Consider the following 19,480-nt stretch of genomic DNA (forward strand, 5'->3'; position numbering starts at 1 on the left):
AGAGTAGGATACCGGGGGTATGGCGAGGTACGGCGAAGTTGAGCGAAGAGGACTGAGCACGAGGCTGTGCAGGAGTTGAGGGACGTTCTATGAGAAGAGAGGGGAAGTATAGATAGTTCACAGATCGCTGGACTTCTTCAGCGATCCTTGATTGTTGTCAGTAGTTGTAACGGTACTGGAAACACGACGACTAGGTCGCAGGTTGGGTCGAACTCGATGGATGTCTCGTAGAAGTCTAGGGTCTCTGGTGCTAATGGATCGTGTCTCCTCTGCAATCGATGTAGCCAGAGAATGATATTGAAGAATCAGCAAAGTTGGTACTTTGCTGATTGCACTATATACTATCTACAAGAGTCCGCGTCCTCCTCTCAGTCCTACTGCAAGCGTCTATGTACATACTCGGACAGGTGAAAAACCGCTTTTGAGCAAACCCAGTGGGGAAATCTCGAAAAGGGAAAACCCGTCCCTACCTACTGCAGCACTGCCTCCAACTCTCGCCGTTCTCTTTCCTAATCCGTCGAACTCGATGGAGTTCTCTCGATTTGTTGTTACTCCGTAACAAGTTTCCCCCCCCTGTCTCAAGGATCCTCGCCGAGGATCCTGAAACCTGTAATCAAGTGATTCACATGGATTGTTCTGAGACACCTTTGGTGCGCCCTGACGTCACACCTACGCTAGTGTGACGGTTGCCATGAAACGCGTCACCCGCACGGTGTCACAGGCGTCGAACAACTATCTTCTGGCAGACCGACGGTCGACGAACCTCGGCTAACTTGATGCTCCTGAGTCGAAGTCTCACCCAACCGAGAGGGCGCAGACGTCGAAAGGAGTGTAACTACGGCGTACTTGGGCGTAGTTACTCTAACTGGGGTTTTGTTCTACTGATGGCGATGTATCTCGAATTGTATATAGCTATCTCTATCTGTTTTTCACTACTGACAACAATCAAGGATCGCTGAAGAACTTCAGCGATCTTCTCAACTAATATTATCTACTCCTCCTAGACGTTCATCCAACCCTCTCGCGCTTTGACGTACTTCAACGCACTTCGTCCAACTTCCCCGAGCCCTCGGCCATCCTCTTCCTCCTTCGACTAACTCCGCCTAACATCGCCGCACTTCTGCTCCCATTGTCCCTACTTAGCCTAACTCCGCCTAACATCGCCGCACTTCTGCTCCCATTGTCCCTACTTAGCCTAACCCCGTCTAACTTCGCCGTACTTCTGCTCCCATTGTTCCTACTTAGCCTAACTCCGTCTAACTTCGCCGTACTTCTGCTCCCATTGTCCCTACTTAGCCTAACTCCGTCTAACTTCGCCGTACTTGGTGTCAGAAGTCCTGAGTTACGTGTAGAGTAAAGAGGTTAAGGCGTGATGGGGTTTTGATGGCCAAAGGAGGGTCATTGTTGGTGGAGTAATGTCACGAAGTGACAAGACAGTTTGATAGTGATAGTGATAGGATGGGTTGGGTATTTAACCAGCGACCGGCGGTATGCAGTAACCGCCGGTTAATAGGCCTTTTAGCGCAGTGGTTTAGACCACTGTCTCTGAAGGGCACTGTTATATCGTCCCAGTGCTGGTTAGTTGGTCTCGTGACAGAGTAACCGCCGGTTAATAGGCCTTTTAGCGCAGTGGTTTAGACCACTGTCTCTGAAGGGCACTGTTATATCGTCCCAATGCTGGTTAGTTGGTCTCGTGACAGATTAACCGGCGGTTACGGGTAGGATCCTGGGTTCGACTCCCAGGGTGGGCTGGGTCGTGCTCAGTCCCTACTTGGAAAACCTCCCTCTCGGAGAAAGTTTTCGGCCTATCGTGCCCATCCCTGTTGGGGCCCCAGATGGGGCTGAAAGGGAAGGCATAATGTCACGAAGTGACAAGACAGTTTGATAGTGATAGTGATAGGATGGGTTGGGTATTTAACCAGCGACCGGCGGTATGCAGTAACCGCCGGTTAATAGGCCTTTTAGCGCAGTGGTTTAGACCACTGTCTCTGAAGGGCACTGTTATATCGTCCCAGTGCTGGTTAGTTGGTCTCGTGACAAGTAATCGAGGTGTCACGACGTAGTTCGTGACACACGGACCTCCAATGTGATCGAGAAATTACTGACCAAGTCTCTTTCCCACCTCTCTCTCTTCTTTCCTCCTCATTCCTTCTTTTCCTCTTGTTCGTCGTTCTTTTTACTTATCTATCATTATCCATCCATATCTTACTTATCTCTTAGAGTATCCTTCCAACTCTGACCTGCCTGTGAGCATGTCTAAGCGTACTGTAAGCAATTCCTTTCGAATTCGATGTATATCCTCCCATTTCTCACTGGCTGACGAGATTAGTTGTCTCCTTCTACCCCCTCCCGTCGAACTCGAGCATCTACTATGGCAATCCTACCTGACGTGGACCCCGAGCTTCTCATGCGTCAAACAAAAAGAATGAGATTTACTTCCCAAGCGCCTGTTCTCTCTCAACCTCCATTGGTTGATGCGTCTCGAAGAGCTCTCGACACCATTAAGGATCGATATCAATCCGGTCCTTCTCGCAATCAACAATCGTCCCTTCTCGATGACGAGGTCATCGAGCAATATATCGACTTCGAAGGGGGTGCTGGACCATCTGCCACTGGTGAGAACCCATCTCCCGCCAAGTCTGTCGAATCCGAACACGGCACCATCGTTGAGAATCAAAATTCTCCTGGTAATAAGTCCCCTGTGCCACCTTCTGATTATTCAGAGGGACTTGTCGAGGTTCCCCATGAACTCGAAATCATTTTTCACGCCCCTCGTAAGGTTCCGGTCAATGATGAACTGGTTAAGGTTCTGGACGCTCGAAAAGACTCGGAAATTGGTGAGATTCCTATAGAATTCTGTGCGTTTTTGACCCGTCAGCTACTCTCTGGGCCAAAATGACCTTCTCCTCTGTTCGTACGGCTCTGAAAGACGAAGCCCTTGATCGTTTTCGCGAGACTGGCGCCATCAATCCTACTGTTAAGTGGTTTAGGAATGCTGTGAGTCGTTTCTCTTCCGAATTCTACCGATTTCTAACTGTTAGCTCGATCGTTTGGCCCAAGGTTGGCCACTTCGCAACAAGAATGGTGCTGTTGTCCGTCTCGAGGGTGAGCTTTGCTCCGATTGCCAGCGTCGCCTTGATGGTGGGGAAGATTTTCGTGTGGGTTGTATTGGTCCTCGTGAGTCTTCCTACTCTACTTGTTCGATATTGATGCAATTCAGTTGGTGGTGTTTGTGGAGAGTGCTCTGCGAAGGGAACTTCAAAGTGTTCGGTGAAAACCAACAATCCCGAGTCCAAATTTCGCGAGGTATCTATCTTCTTCCTTCGAACTTGATCGATGTTGATGTAAAGGGTATTACTGTCGGAGCCCAGACTGTCACTTCCAAGGTTACCTTTGTCCTGGAGCACGGACTCTGTGCTGTCTCGGCCCGATATTGATCCCTCTCTTCCCAGGATCAATCCTCTTCCCTTACCCAACTCTCCGCTTACATTCATCTTTTCTCCTCCCTCCTCCTTCCTCTTCCCCCAGTACATCTGGGTCTCTACAACTCTCTCCATCTCATTCCTTCCGATTATACTCCTCCCTCTCCCTCCGAAACCTTGGATCATCTCACCTCCTCTGGTGATCCTACTGGATTGAGTTCCTCTCAGCCAGTCGCCGGTCCCTCCTCTTCTCCCCATACTCCTCTCCCCCGCAATGTCATTCGTATTCCCGCTTCGGCCCGTCCTCCTCGAGCCAATTCTACCGCCTCCAACTTCTAGTGTGTTTATGTTTCTCTATTTGTAGCTATATTTCCTGTGTATGCATTCATTTCCGACCCAGCTTTGTTGATCTTGATCGAATTCTCACTTTCTTCTGGGGTCCCTTTTCCTCTTTTCCAGAAATTCACCAAAAACGGCCAACTCCTCTACATTTTCTCGTGGTTCCCAGTCATAGGCCGCATTCCCTGTGTATCCTAACCATTTTACCTTGAATTCTTCCTTTCCTCGTCGAATTCTGCTGTCCACAATCACTTCCACATGGAATTCCTCCTGGCCGTTTATTACTACAGGTGGTGGAGGTTGTATCTGTCGACCTGGTATCATGTCCCTAGGATATGGTTCCAACAGCGTGACATTGAAGACATTGTGCACTTTCATTGATGGGGGTAGATCCAATTCGAAAGCATTTTTCCCAACCTTCCTTATGATCTTAAAAGGGCCAATGTATTTTGCTTCTAATTTTCTACTGGGTCGTTCCGTCGTAAGATACTTTGTACTCAGTAGTACCTGTTCTCCCTCTCTGAATTCTTCTGGAATGCTTTTGTGCCTCCTGTTGTAATATTCCCCACTAATTTCGTTAGCCATCCTGACTTGTTCTTGAACAGCCGTATGTAACTCTCCCATATCTTTCCATTTTTTCTCCAATTTGTTCGACTTTGATCGAATGTCGTGCGCATGGATGTCGTAGTGTGGCACATAGCCGTAACATGCTTCGAATGGACACAAACCGTGACTACTATGTGGAGAGCAGTTATAAGCAAACTCGGCAATTGGTAGAAGTTGATCCCAATTGTCCATGTTGTAGTTCACATACATCCCGAGTAGGATTTCCATCTGTTGATTTACTCGTTCAGTCTGTCCGTCTGTTTGGGGATGATATGCAGTTGAATATAGGTTTTTTATTCCCAGGAATTGACATATTTCCTTCCAAATCTCAGCTGTAAATTGAGTTTCCCTGTCTGATATGATTGTTCGAGGTACTCCATGCTTTGAAAAGATCTCCTTGATGTATATGTCAGCCACCTTGTTTGCTGTTAGTCCGGTTGTACATGGAATAAATCGAGCCATCTTGGTTAGTCGATTGACTATCACTAGAATTGCGTCAAACTCGGTCGATTTTGGTAGGGGTCCCACCATGTCCATAGAGATATCTGTCCACGGGAGTGTGGGTACTGGTAAAGAGACTAGATGTCCATACGGCTGATGTCGATGAGTCTTATGTCGGTTACAGATCTCACATCCTTTTACGTATTTCGCAATATATTCGTCCAGATGTGGCCAGTAGTAGTCTTCTTTGACCGTATGATAGTCTTGTCTCTTCCTGGGTGTCCCACTAGTATCGAATTGTGTCTTGCTTTCATTACTTCCAATCTTGCTTGTCCCTCCGGTATAACTACCCTGTTCTTGTACAGGAGTAATCCGCTGTGTGTCCATGATACTACTGGTGTCTCATCGCTAGTTTGTGTCTTCTGTGTCTTCTGTGTCTTCTGTGTCTTCTGTGTGTCCTGTGTGTCCTGTGTGCTCTGTGTCTGTGTCATCTGTAATCCTAGTCTTTGTATGTTTGCTATGTCTTCTGAGTCTTTCAGTCCGTTCTTGATGAGTCTGAATAATGAGTCTTCCCGGATTGCTCCTCTTACTATGTGTCTTGGTCCTTTGTATTCTGAGTCCATTGAATTTGATCCAATTTGTTCGTGTGTCGGTAGCAATTGTAGCCAGTTACCTTTGTTTAGGTCTGGGTCCTTGCTACTCCCTCTTCCCGGGTGATAATCTCCTCGTCTAGTTAGAGCATCTGCTCCCCCATTTTTGCTACCTGGTCGATAAGTGATCTCTATGTTGAAATCTCCTAATATTTCCAACCACCTCTTCTGTCTTCGATTTAGTTGTCGTTTGCTTTGGAAGTATTCTAGGTTCTTATGATCTGTAATGACTTTTATAACATCACTACTGTTTGCCAAATAGGGTCTCCAGGCTACCGAGCAGTCCACGATGGCTAATAATTCTTCCTCTCCTACCGTGTAGTTTAGTTCACAGGGTGTCATCGCTCGAGACCAATATGCAACTGGGTGAAGTTCGGTGGTCCCCTTTATTGATGGGTGAGGGAATCTTTGAGACGCTATCACACCTATTGCACAGTCGGATCCATCGCTTTTGATCCAAGTTGGTCGGGTTCTATCAAAATGTCGAAGTACTGGTGCTGTGGTGAATGTTTTCTTTAGGTCGTCAAAAGCCTTTTGGCATTCTTGTGTCCAGTTCCAAGCGTGATCTTTCCTGGTCAATCGTGTGAGAGGTCCCACAATATGCGAAAACCCCTTGATAAACCTTCGATAGAAGTTCGCAAAGCCAAGAACACTTGAGTATCCCTGACTGTCATGGGTTCTCCCCATTCTAGAATAGCTTTCACCTTTTCTTGATCCATTTTGATCCGCTCATGTCCTATTACGTACCCCAGGAACTTCACTTCGTTTGAACTCCATTCACATTTCCTCGGACTGACGACTAAATCGTTTTCAAGTAATCGATCTAACACCTTTTGGACAATTATCTGATGGTTCTCGATCGTGTCGGAGTATACCGTGATGTCGTCGATATAAACTACTACCCCTTCGTCAAGTAGATCGTGAAACATGTCTTGCAAAAAGTTCTGAAAGGTGGCTGGTGCATTACACAACCCATCCCTTAGGACTGTGCTCTCGAAACTGCCATATCTTGTCCGTAAGGCAGCTTTATGTTCATCTCCTTCCTTTATCCTGACTAACTGGTAGGCTCCTTTCAAATCGAGTTTAGTGAAGATCCTTCCTAATTGAAGCCGATCGAGTAGTGTCGAGATGAGTGGCATTGGGTATGAATCCTTGATGGTTACCTTGTTAAGCGCCCGATAATCCGTTACCACTCGGTAGGGAATCACCCCTTTTTTGGGAACCAGGAATACAGGAGATCCATAAGGTGATTTACTCCTTCGTAAATGGCCGCTGGTCAAACCATCATTGATCCATTGCTTTAGGAATGCGTCCCCATGTTCATCCAGTTGGTATATTGGGCCTGGCTTTAGTTCTGCTCCAGGGGTCAATTCGATCTCGTGATCACATTCTCTTCTTGGTGGTAGTTTTCTGGCTCGTTCCACTTTGAATAGCTCCAGGTATTGGTGCCATTGTGTCGGTATGACTTGTCGTAACTCTTCTTCGCTCATCTCATCTTCTCCTTTTTCCAGTGCTGTTCCTCTTACCAATCCTTCCTCCAATCTTGGATACTTCCAACCGTTATCCTGTCCGACTCCGTCGAACTCGATCAATCCCTTTCCACAATCGATCCTTGCCCTGAACTGTTTCAAGAAGTCCAATCCCACCAGTACCTCAGGGCCTTCGTATGCCATCACATCCAATCGAGTCGCAATCTTGAGTCCTTCTCCTAGATCCAATTCGGCTTCTACATACTCGGTCACTAACGTCGCGGTTGTTCCATCGAGGAACCTGATCTTCCGTGGTTCCTGATACTGTCTCTTTGGGAATAGATGGCATAATGGACAGGCCGGCTGTACGTATCTTCCGGTAGCCCCGGTATCAATTAACATTCCAAATCGTAGGGTATCTTCTTTTGTCTGAATTTTTATGTATATTATAGCCGAGTCATTACTAAGATCTATTGGTAATTGAATTTTGTGCGATTCTGTTAGATCCTGGCCGCAAGTGGTCGCATCACTTAGGCCAGGTAGTCATTTCCCTCTTCTTCAAAGGTCACCGCCATTCCTCGAACTAATGGCCCTTTGGATCCAGTTGGAACTGAGTTCAATCCACTAGGAATTGGTGACCCATGCGGGTTTGGGGATCCTCTAATGTTGTTCCTCGCGTTTCCTCCATTTGGACAGTTATTGGCATAATGTTCTGGGCTCCTACACTTGAGACAGCGTCGGTTCTCCCTTCTCCAAGTCATTTCGTTCTCACTGAGGCGTCCTCCGTCCTCTGTCCAAGTGACCGGAGGGTCATTTGGTAGACCAAAATTCATCATCCCCGGTTTCCCACCTGGTAATGGTCCTCTACCACCTGAATGCGGGGTTTGCTGCACAGGGTTTGAAAGATTACTATCCAATCGTGTCGAGTTCGATCGTGGGAGGGTCCATGTCGTTTCATTTTTACGCCTAGCAGTCCATCGGTTTGCTGCAATCATCGTTTCAGCCATCCGTTGATTCTCCTCGGTTCCTATTACATGTTGCTTGAAGTAGATCCAATCCGATTTGGTTTGAGGGTCGGTGTTATTCACCACTACCACCTTCAGTAGTTCTTCTTTCAGGCCCTGTATGGCTGATGCGATTTTCATCGCATCGGGTACCTTTCCGAGATGAGTTGACCATAATTCGAAGTTTGCACAATATTCCGCTGCGGTGTCGGTCTGTCGTAGCTCTTGTAGTTTCCGCATAGCGGTACCCGCCATGTTGCTGTCCCCGAATTGTGTTCTTAAGTGTTGAATGAATTTATCGTATGTCTCTAGCCATTCGGTTGAATTCCATATACTTGGGTTGGTTATGGCCGGAGTTAAGAGCATTTGAGGGGTACCCCGTAGATAACCGTACATGAACAGGCTTTTTCTGCGATCTGTGGCGTACTCTGCCCCTTTGAATTCGAAGTTCATGTGGCATGCTGCAAGGAAGTTGTCCAATTCCCCTTGTTCTCCACTGAAAGTAGGTGGGTCCGCACACCTGGTTCTTCCTATTCGTTCGTTGTTGGTAAGTTTTGGCTCCAAACACGGCTTGTGTTCTTCGATTTCGATCGAACTTGCCCCTTTCGAGGTGAGTAGCTGTTGGTTCTGTCGGTCAGCCTTGATCGTAGCCAGTTCTTCCCTTAATGCATTTTGTTCCTTTTGTTGCATCGTCATAATGGCTAATAATTGTGACGACTGCTGCAATAATTCATTCAGCGGATCTGGGGTAGTGGTGGTAGAAGTGAGATCATGTGAAATAGTACTTCTTGAGGAACTTGTTGGCATTTCTACCTCTGGGACCAGCCCTTGTTCCAACTCCTCTTTTCCCGGTATCATTTTCCGCGCTTTCCCTCTGGTAAGCATGCAATACTCTCCACTTCGACCCAAGGCGCGTAAGGCTGATTCTTCAACTTGTAACGGTACTGGAAACACGACGACTAGGTCGCAGGTTGGGTCGAACTCGATGGATGTCTCGTAGAAGTCTAGGGTCTCTGGTGCTAATGGATCGTGTCTCCTCTGCAATCGATGTAGCCAAAGAATGATATTGAAGAATCAGCAAAGATGGTACTTTGCTGATTGCACTATTGTCACGAACTACGTCGTGACACCTCGATTACTCCACCAACAATGACCCTCCTTTGGCCATCAAAACCCCATCACGCCTTAACCTCTTTACTCTACACGTAACTCAGGACTTCTGACACCAAGTACGGCGAAGTTAGACGGAGTTAGGCTAAGTAGGGACAATGGGAGCAGAAGTACGGCGAAGTTAGACGGAGTTAGGCTAAGTAGGGACAATGGGAGCAGAAGTGCGGCGATGTTAGACGGAGTTAGGCTAAGTAGGGACAATGGGAGCAGAAGGACGGCGAAGTTAGACGGAGTTAGGCTAAGTAGGGACAATGGGAGCAGAAGTACGGCGAAGTTAGACGGAGTTAGGCTAAGTAGGGACAATGGGAGCAGAAGTGCGGCGATGTTAGACGGAGTTAGGCTAAGTAGGGACAATGGGAGCAGAAGGACGGCGAAGTTAGACGGAGTTAGGCTAAGTAGGGACAATGGGAGCAGAAGTGCGGCGATGTTAGGCGGAGTTAGTCGAAGGAGGAAGAGGATGGCCGAGGGCTCGGGGAAGTTGGACGAAGTGCGTTGAAGTACGTCAAAGCGCGAGAGGGTTGGATGAACGTCTAGGAGGAGTAGATAATATTAGCTGAGAAGATCGCTGAAGTTCTTCAGCGATCCTTGATTGTTGTCAGTAGTGAAAAACAGATAGAGATAGCTATATACAATTCGAGATACATCGCCATCAGTAGAACAAAACCCTAGTTAGAGTAACTACGCCGAAGTACGCCGTAGTTACACTCCTTTCGACGTCTGCGCCCTCTCGGTTGGGTGAGACTTCGACTCAGGAGCATCAAGTTATCCGAGGTTCGTCGACCGTCGGTCTGCCAGAAGATAGTTGTTCGACGGCCGTGACAACTATATACTATCTACAAGAGTCCGCGTCCTCCTCTCAGTCCTACTGCAAGCGTCTATGTACATACTCGGACAAACTACGCCGTGACACCTCAATTATTCCACCAGCAGTGATCCTCCTTTGACCATCAAAACCCCTATCACGTCTAAACCTCTTCACTCTACACGTAACTCAGGACATCTGAGACCAACTAAGGCGAAGTACGGCGAAGTACAGCGGGAGAATAAGGTATACGGGGGTCTGGAGCATAAGGACGGCGATGTTAGACGGAGTTAGGCTGAGTAGGGACAATGGGAGCAGAACTGCGGCAATGTCATGCGGAGTCAGTCAAAGGAGGAAAAGGATCGCCGGGGACTCGGGGAAGTTGGACGAAGTGCGTTGAAGTACGTCTAAGCGCGAGAGGGTTGGGTGAACATCTAGGAGGAGTAGATAATATTAGCTGAGAAGATCGCTGAAGTTCTTCAGCGATCCTTGATTGTTGTCAGTAGTGAAAGATTGATAGAGATAGCTACATACAAATTAAGATACATCGCCATCAGAGAAAAACCCCAGTTAGAGTAACTACGCCCAAGTACGCCGTAGTTACACTCCTTTTGACGTCTGTGCCCTCCTGATTGGGTGAGACATCGACTTAGAACCGTCAAGTTAGCCGAGGTTCGTCGACCGTCGGTCTGTTAGAAGGAAGTTGTTCGACGGCCGTGACAGTGAATAAGTGTCCAAATATATGGCAAAAGTCACCCCGTCAGAAACGCTCACTGCTTGAAGGGTTGCATGCAACAGTCACACAACAATGTGCTCAGCCAGTAGACTATGGCCTATAGAGATCGTTGTTGTTTTGAAAACCCTGATCCAACTCAGCATTCCAGATGGGCTTGTTGAATTGTGAAAGAAGAGAAATGAGATGATGCATGATGCAAGGAATCATTTGAGTCGTCAACATTTCAACCCCCACGGTTCATCTTTCGAGCCCTACAACGGCCGAGAGAGGAGTGGGAGGTTCGACCTCCAACACCGGTGCGTCATTTGAACGTAGTAGCACTCTCGATGGGACAGTGATAGATAATTGTCTCGTCCGTCCGGGTGGTGAACGTCCATCAGTTCCCTCTTGTCGTTGCTTCCTCATTCCCTCTTGGTCTTGTTCCACCTGTCCTTCTCCGCCCGTCAGATCCACTCCTCGTACCACTCTGTTATCCTGTCTTAACGTCTCCACAACCTCGGCGCCTTCTCCTGCCCCATGAGGTTGTGACGGGTTTATATCCCCCTGATTGTCATGACGCACTACCGGCCTGGCTAAACCTTGTCTTTCTGCCGCTTGTGTCCTTCTTGTCTCATTTACCACTTGTTCCCAACTTGGCAAGTCACCTCTTTGCGCTTGCGCTCCTTCCCTCGCTTCCACCGTTTGATCAACTTCTTGACTCAAACTAGGTGTTCCCGGACTTGCATCACCCAATAAAGCATCATTACCTGCACCTGCACTAGCCCTTCTAACCCTTCTCGGCGTCCTAGGTGGTTCATCCAACCTCACTCCGGCCAGATTGACAGCTTCTGCACTTGATAAAAATCTCATTTGATCTTCACTCAACCCGGCACGTGGTAATGCAGAATCTATGAAGCTAGCCCTCATAGCGGTATTGGGTATAGGTGATGAGATGAGTAGACTATGTGTTGACGCCTCTGGACTAGGAAAAGGACTAGTGGCTCTATTAGATGTTGTGGATAGTCGTGAAGTTTGTGGTTGAAGTAAAAGGGATGTCATAGATGTATGAGAAGAATGTCTTTGTTCCATTGGTCTTCCATTTGTATTAGGTCGGAAAGAACCAGGTGCGAAACCTGCACGAGAGAGTAAACGTGAGAAACCAGAGGTGGCATTACGAAAAGTTTCTGAAGTTGCCGATCGAGGTCCTGGGATGATACCGTTGTTGTTTGACGTGGACAGACCTTGTTCTGTGGTGGATGAAGATAAAAAGGGGGAGGTGATAGCGTCAAAGTAAGACGGCGCTTCACCCCATTGACTCCTGGTAGAGGAAGGAATACGAGTGAGCTGAGTGTGACCTGGTGGTGCGGAATGAGGAGGTGTTGGAGGGTCATCGTTGACGACAGTAGGTGGAGTCACGTCAGGAAGTTGGTCGGGAGGATAAAGAGGTCTAAGTGTGTGAGTGGCAGGGGGAGCTAGAGGAAGTATCGGAGGTGTTAGGGGAGCTGTGGGATTTGGATTCGGATCTGGATCTTCAAACTCTATGTCGACTTCAGATATGTCGCTATTTGATCGTTGACTGAGGTCAGTTGATCATTCCCATATCTCTCTCGGGGAAGACGCAGCTACATCATTGCTTCGAAGAAGATCATTAGGTAGACTGACAAGGCTGGTAAGCTAAGAAGGATGAGGTGCATAGTAGAGTGGGAAGTGAAGTACTCACCGAACGAGAATCAACTCGTCATCCCCAGCTTCCTTACGATAAACAGGTAAAGTCCTCACAGTAGCTCCACTTTCCGTTCTCCTTATCCGTCTACTCTCCTACGTTCTCTCGTCTCTATTCTCGTCCCATTAGTCCCAGTACCTTGAGCAGTCGTATTCCCTCCTGTCCCACCACTCCCAGTCCCGCGAGTAGCACCCGTATCAGAAGAACCGGTACTGGCTCCTGTACCTGTCCGACGTCTAGAAGTGGCGAGTTCTTCAGCTGTGAGACCTGTCAGAGGTTCGTTCGTAGAGTCAAGGGAAGTAGAACGAGTATGTAGAGAGCGGGGGAAGGTAAATAAGAATTTGAGTTTATTCCTGATAGAGAACTGGGATAAGTTTATGATCAATGATATCTTTGCATCATATATTTAACAACATGAAGTTGAAAAGTGAGTCGAGGGAAAGAAACTCAACAGGAAAGTGGAGGAAAACGTCATGAAACATGGGAATGACGAATGGCGAAAATTATAACTGATGAAAAGGATTACGAAAGACTAACGATGAAAGCAACAAATAAAATCCCTCCTAAAGCACAAGCAATAGGTATAACAACTGAGATTGATACTGCGTTATCCCCTTGTCCATCTACATCTCCGTTCCCATCATTTTGTCCTCCTGTCGTAGTAGGAACAGAGGTGGTAGTAGTTATCATCATCGTTGTCGTCGTTGGATTCTGTCGTTTATTGGGGATAGCCAGTACCGCCAATGTCTCTCCCAGAAGGCTGAGTATAAGAAGTATTGCTAATAACATGATTGTATTATCACCTCCTATGGTAGGTTCTCACTTCGGGTCGGTCTTGGTAGATCAAATATCGGACATATGGGTATGTCGTTATACCCTTGAACGTCAAAAGTCTCGTATTCTTCGTGAAAGTCTCGAATGTGGTGGTGGGATGTGTATTTGGAGTCGTGATCGTATGTTATCTTCGTAGTATCGGTATTGTGTGGATCATGAACATGTAATTTTCAGTATTGAGTATCGTAGAATCGTCTGGTCGCCTCGTGATAAATCGTTTTTCTTCATCAATTATGGGTCTTAGTCCTCGTGGTCGTATCTGTATTCGTGTTCTGTATCGTAATCGTAATCGTGGCGGTGGTGGTGGTGATAATTGAATCTTCCTCTCCTATAGTCGATGATTTTATTCTTCGTGTTGAGAATCTTTACGCCTTATGACAAGAGTTTCAACAACAATGACAAATGAAAAGACTATCTATCAACTCTACACGACCACTTCAGCCATTGAAATATGATGATCTCACCCCTTGAACCTAACAATCGACAGTAAAGATAAACTCCAACTACAGAACTCCAAAAGACTCCTGTCAGATAAATAAGTATGAATGAAAACGAGAAAATGGATGAAGAACGAACAATACGAACGATCCAACTACTAGACTCATCAGTCCATCAACCATCTCCATTCTGTTAGTGTGGTAGGGGGACGCCACAAAGGATGCCTAATGGCCGAGAAGCGGGTTGGCGGGGTTTCGTGTGTCAGCATTACGGGTAAACCATACTGTATGCCTCGGTGAGACGGCGTGTTCGTGTTCGTATCCCAGGTGATGAAGGTACAAAAGATACTATGTAGCTAGCTGCACCAGAGGCCGAGGAGATAGGAGATACAACTGTAGCAGCATGGCAGCATGGAAGAAAAGGGAAGGTCGGAAGAAATGATGACGTAATATTAAACGAAACGAGAATTGCCGCCGGGTCCAATCTCTAAAGTACCTTTCTGCTATGCATGCTATGCGGCAAGGATGCGATGAATTATTGATGAAGATGCAAGGATAGATACATCTCTTATAACCCTCTCTACCTAACGTCCATACACATCGTTAAGATTTGGTTCGTAATTGTCATCATCTGTCCTTTGAAATTCACCACACTATGGAGTCAGTGAATTTCCATAACTTTACCGTCTCTGACTGGAGCGGGATCGCTTTACTACGTTTGAGAAAATATTGTGAACAGTGTCAACGAAGGTGTTTGGATAACCAGGTAGAGAAGAGATAATGCCCAAGGGACGAGACTGGGCATTGAAGATTAGTCGAAAAGGATGTACAAAAGAAATGACAAGATGTATTCAGGAGTGTCTTGGTAGAAAGGGAAACGAGAGTAAAAGTAAAAACTCACCATACGATTGAGGTACTATTCCTTCTTTACCCGTATGTGGATCCCTAGCATACCACCATTCACTACTATCTAACCTCTCATTAATCTCAACCCTTTGTCCTTGTTTCATACTCAATTCTCCAGGATGATTACCATCCGCTTCAAAATCATATCTCATTGTAGTTTCTCTCCAATCTTCACTTTCTTCACTATCACCATCTTCATCTGATCTTCTACGATCTTCTATCATACCGGTCATATCATCATGTTGAACTTCTCTAACTCCTAAAGAAGCTCTTAAAGCAGCATGAACACTTGCCATATAACCTGCCATTCCAACTTGATTATTTTTCGATTGTGGAAGTTGATCGACATTACTTGAATTTGGTGTATTATCCCAATATGGTTGTAAAGCTTCTTTATTGACTCTGACAGCTTCAGGTTCATTTCGATTCAAGTAACGTTTTTCGTATACTTGAGTATCTAATACGTAAAGTAATATAAGAAGTAGAATAAGACCTGTAGCTATTGCGATAGCGACGAGTACCACTAAACCCCTAGATAGATAATGATGGATGTTGAAAGAAAAAGAATCGGATGACCAAAATAATTTAGAGATACTTCCTAATGATCCAGTACTTGTAGTTCCTATTAGATAGGGATACCAATTGGTCCCGTCGAATAAAGCGGAACTGACGTTGCCTTGATTTTGTAAGATGAGAGAACCGGAAATCATCAACATTCGATCTTTTTCAATGCTACCTTGTCCTGAATGTTCAGAGGTCATAGGGACGAAAGCTAGTTGTTGAACGATACTTCCAGGTAAGAGTGTAGAATTTTGAGACGTCCAGGATGATCCGTCCCACCTTTGTAAATAAGGAGTAGAGTCGGAAGTGGAATAACCAGAAGCAAAAATATTACTTCCGTTTCGATCATCGGAGGCTATGGCTAAAACAGGTCCTGGTAGTCCATCAAGAGTGGTCCATGTGGAATTGTCGAATGAATACGTAGCGGCATAAGCGACAGTCCCAGTAGACATGACGAATGATCCTCCCACAACCAAAATCTCCAGTTGATTACCGACAAAATCGATCGATTTGACTTCGCCAGATTGTAGACCAGTCCCAGGAGTGTTCCATCGTCCACTTCCGATATCCCATAAACACACGGCAGCGCAATTGAGGGATCCGGCGGTTGCGAATTGTCCAGCAGCCACCACCGTGTTGGTTTTCAATCGTTGACTGATAGCATTGACCGAGACGTTTCCTCCAGAAGCAGGATTCAAAGAAGGGATAGAGTTGGGCGACCATTGTCCCTTCTGAAGGTCATAGGCAAGAATGGTAGAGCCGGCACCAGAAACCGAGACTCCGTTCCCGCCAACATACAAGACGTTATTGACCACGTCGACAGCCTGGACGAGTCCACTGACAGGAGGTGAAGGGCCGGAAAGCTGGTCGTCTGAGTAGAATCCCACACCTTTGACGGGAGATGAGGTGGTCGATGAGAAGTTGCCGCCGAGGATGTAAACCGTGGGTTTACCAGAAGCAGACGAGTTGGTCCAGAAAGTACCACTGAGAACGGCGGGAGCGACAGCTGGGGATTGAGCAATGGTGGGCGCCGTCGAAGCTCGTGAAGTGAGTAGGTGGGAGGTTTGGCCGGTCAATCGAGCCTCAAGCGCTTGCAGCTGAGCCGTGACGGAACGTCGAACGGATTCCGAAAATGATCTTCGCCGAGTTGACGGACTGGACGCAGAGCCTGTCGTGGAGAAGGTAGCGCCGGGAAGTGAAGATATTTGAGCCGAACCATCTGAATCGGTGGACAATGTGGCGATACCGTTTGCCCCATTTTGTGTATATCCAGAGACCTTCCCAGCCAGGTAGATTTGGTTTGACGAGCTACCGATGGTGGTGAGATTGCCGAAAATCACACCCGAGTTAGACCAAGAGGAAGAAGAAGTGTCCCAAGTGGCGTATCCTCCCGTCTGTGACACCGAGCCATCGCCTGCAGTCACTTGAGAAAAGTTTCCTACCACTATCAACTGAGAGGAACTGGTGGGAGATGGAAGTAACGTAGTGACCACTCCATTCACACCTCCGCCAATTGCAGCCCAAGCTTGTGCTTTCGGATCGTATCGAGCTAAATTGTTCAAGGTCACTCCGCCTGTGACGGTGGAGGTGAAGTCACCCCCGAAGAAGATGTAGCCGCCGATGATTGCCGAGGTGTACACCGGTCCGTTCAGACCTTGCGATGCGAGCTCAGTCGCTTTGCCCGTAGTCGTATCAACAGAGATGACATTCGAGTAGTTGGATGAAGCTGAAAATTCCCCTCCAACATATATCATCGTATCGGACGTGACGAATGTGTTGACGGTGAATGAGGTGCTCGAGGTGGACGCGTTCTTGGCGGCAATCAAACCGAAGCCGAGTTGAGTCAACGCCGTTTCGGTAGTGTTGGATAGTGAAGATGCTGCGTTCAAGGTGGATGTGGTACGGACGTATTCGTATACCCCAAATGCCACTTGTATCGATGAACCGGTCATTTGTGTCGTATTCATGCTCGAGCTGACCGTAGGGCTCCCAGAAGTAGTGCCCCCTGCCAGAGTAGTCCCGTTGGCCCCGCTGACACCCGTGAGTCGCAACTCCACAGCCTCCGCGACGATATAATACGTGCTGCCGCTACTGGGAGCATCGGGACTTGCTGCGAGAGCGAGGATGACAGTTGGATTAAAGCTAGAACTCGTCGCATCCATCCAACCTGAGTACACTAGAGCTTTAGCGTCATCAGTGACTTGCTCTGATATCGTGCTAGTCCATCCGAGACCATTGGCCATAGGGAAGACTTCGATGTCGACGGATGTCCGACCTTCACAATGTTCAGTGTTGGTACATCCCGGGATGAGCATGTAAACGTCGTAGTAACCAGCGGCGGAGATGTAAGGGTAGAAAGTGACGGAAGGACGGTCAGAATCTCCCACGGCGACGGTAGTGGAGAGGTAGTACGCGGTCGTGGCAGGAATGTTGGTCACGACGCTTTCAGTCGACCAATTGCCCGTCGTCTGAACGTCGGATGACTTTTGAGTGGAGCATGAACCGGTATTTCCGGCAGTCGCGGCAGAGGCGAACGCTCCTGCTGATCAGCTTGTTCACCTGACATTTACAAAGGACCTACCATCCGATAACACCTGAACGCTGCTTAGTCCCGCTCCATCTCCGATCCACGTTTTAAGCTGCATCTGAAGACCTGTCATGTTTTGCACTCCGGCGGTGAAGAGGAAATCTTGACCTGAGATGGACGAGTTGGTATACAGAGGACAATGATCCCAACATGTATTTGTCTGGCCGGTCACGGGATCAGTGTACGTCATATTGAGCTGAACATTGTCGGGTAAAGCAGTCACGCTGTCATCAGCATTAATGTTCATGCGGAACGATGTGGGACGCACCAGAAGCCAGTTGCGCCTCGATTTTGGATAAGGGCGTTGGTAAGTCGAACCCCTGACGCCCGCCAGTAACTATTCCCAAGGACATCAACATTGGAAATTGTGTTGTCCTGAGCCAACCAAGTACCTGAGCCGGGGCACAGCAAGACGGTAGGATCGGAATACTGCGATTGGTCGGTCGAGGGACCAGCAGTGATTGTGAGTCCACCGGCTGAAGACGACACAGCGGGCATAGTGACAGGAGTTAGGTATCCAGAATTACCAGTGGTCCATGTTCCATTCGGAGCCGATTGTATCGAAGTTGTATTGGTTGTGGAATTTGTTGTGGTATTCGATTGGAAAGTGGTTGTGAACGCGCCGCCGAAATAGATACTTGAACCGTTGGCACTGGGTTGTATGCTTTCGACTGCACCATTCAAACCCTGAAAAGGGACAGCTGTCCAAGTTGACGATCCGGTAGACCATAAAGCGACATTGTTCCCTCCTCCCGATGGACCTGTGAATTCTCCGCCAACCCACACTTGTCCATGAGCATTGTCGCAATAGAGTGACTGGACGGGACCTGATAATCCGGGAGATATGATGTGAAAGGAAGAAGAGGATAGGTCATAAGTGATGATGTTGGCGGAAGTTGTGGAAGATATGGATGTGAAGGATCCTCCTATATACAATGTACCGTTGGAGGATGAGTTTGCCCAACAGACGGCATTGATGACACCTCCCGGATTTGTGCTTCCTAATGGTTGATATGTTCCGTCACTGGAAGTAGTGAAGAGCGTGTCGCCGGTGGTTGAAAAAGAAATGGAAGAAGATGAGGATGAGGAAGAAGCGAAAGGGGAAGAAGATGACCACCAGTCCAGTCCATCGAATGCACCACTGAGACCAACGGTCCCCATACGAGAGAAATCGACCTGGGGTAGGGTTGATGGGGCGGAGGTGGCTGCCATGGCAAGGGGTAAGGAGAGGAGATGGAAGGGAATGAGTGGTAATTTTCTCCGCATGATGGATGGTGCTTCGGACGGTCGAAGTAGAGGGACTTGGACAACTGTCGAAAGGTCGAAAAGGAACGATAGGGGAAATGTGAGAGCCAGTCGGAAGATTCACTATGTCGAAAGAGGGAAAAAGTCAATGAGCATGATGCAGTGTAACAAGAACGGGGGATGTTGTGGTCAAGTTGTTGAAAAGCGGTGTGAGAGTAAGAGATCCTTGTTGGGGTGAATGTTTTTCGTTTTCTTTCTGGTCACGTCGAAGCTGTTTCGTAGGATGTTGTGATGTGTCAGTGTGTATGTGGTATGACTACTACTGATTAGGTATATGGAAAGAGTAAAGACAGGAAAGGTGGGAGGGGGGGAATGATGGTGTCAAAGAGAGTGGTTGAGTGAAGGAAAACACGGTGGTCCAAGCGTTGAGCGTCTAGCGTATGATGTTTTGCGAGACAGCAGTCGCGTGGTTATGTGGCAATGTGGCAGTTCCGAGTCAGCGGCGACTTCCGCCGTTTCATCTTAACGGTGATCCCGAAACACCGAACCGTGTAAGACAGGTGTGGCGA

The 19,480-nt window shown here is 47.6% G+C and overlaps 3 protein-coding genes across 3 annotated transcripts; 1 reads left to right on the forward strand and 2 right to left on the reverse strand.

Moving 5' to 3' along the window:
- Window positions 1–2,252: 2,252 nt before the first annotated feature.
- Window positions 2,253–3,437, forward strand: TREMEDRAFT_59729 (uncharacterized protein; the record flags this gene model as incomplete). Its single annotated transcript, XM_007001736.1, has 5 exons — window positions 2,253–2,267; window positions 2,330–2,858; window positions 2,879–2,997; window positions 3,042–3,105; window positions 3,253–3,437. 5 exons carry the CDS (start codon window positions 2,253–2,255, stop codon window positions 3,435–3,437), a joined length of 912 nt encoding a protein of 303 aa, XP_007001798.1.
- A 7,439-nt stretch (window positions 3,438–10,876) lies between these two features.
- TREMEDRAFT_59732 (uncharacterized protein) lies at window positions 10,877–13,130 on the reverse strand (the record flags this gene model as incomplete). Its single annotated transcript, XM_007001737.1, has 4 exons — window positions 10,877–12,194; window positions 12,339–12,402; window positions 12,441–12,705; window positions 12,879–13,130. 4 exons carry the CDS (start codon window positions 13,128–13,130, stop codon window positions 10,877–10,879), a joined length of 1,899 nt encoding a protein of 632 aa, XP_007001799.1.
- A 1,333-nt stretch (window positions 13,131–14,463) lies between these two features.
- Window positions 14,464–19,270, reverse strand: TREMEDRAFT_42413 (uncharacterized protein; the record flags this gene model as incomplete). The annotated part of the gene is made up of 3 exons (XM_007000967.1): window positions 17,935–19,270; window positions 17,661–17,890; window positions 14,464–17,621 (listed from the first exon to the last, which is right to left on the reverse strand). The coding sequence occupies exons 1-3, from the start codon at window positions 18,930–18,932 to the stop codon at window positions 14,464–14,466; spliced, it is 4,386 nt and encodes a 1,461-aa protein (XP_007001029.1). The 5' UTR covers window positions 18,933–19,270.
- Between the last annotated feature and the right edge of the window lie 210 nt (window positions 19,271–19,480).

This window comes from Tremella mesenterica, assembly GCF_000271645.1.
Source record: "Tremella mesenterica DSM 1558 unplaced genomic scaffold TREMEscaffold_1, whole genome shotgun sequence".
Classification (NCBI taxonomy): domain Eukaryota; kingdom Fungi; phylum Basidiomycota; class Tremellomycetes; order Tremellales; family Tremellaceae; genus Tremella; species Tremella mesenterica.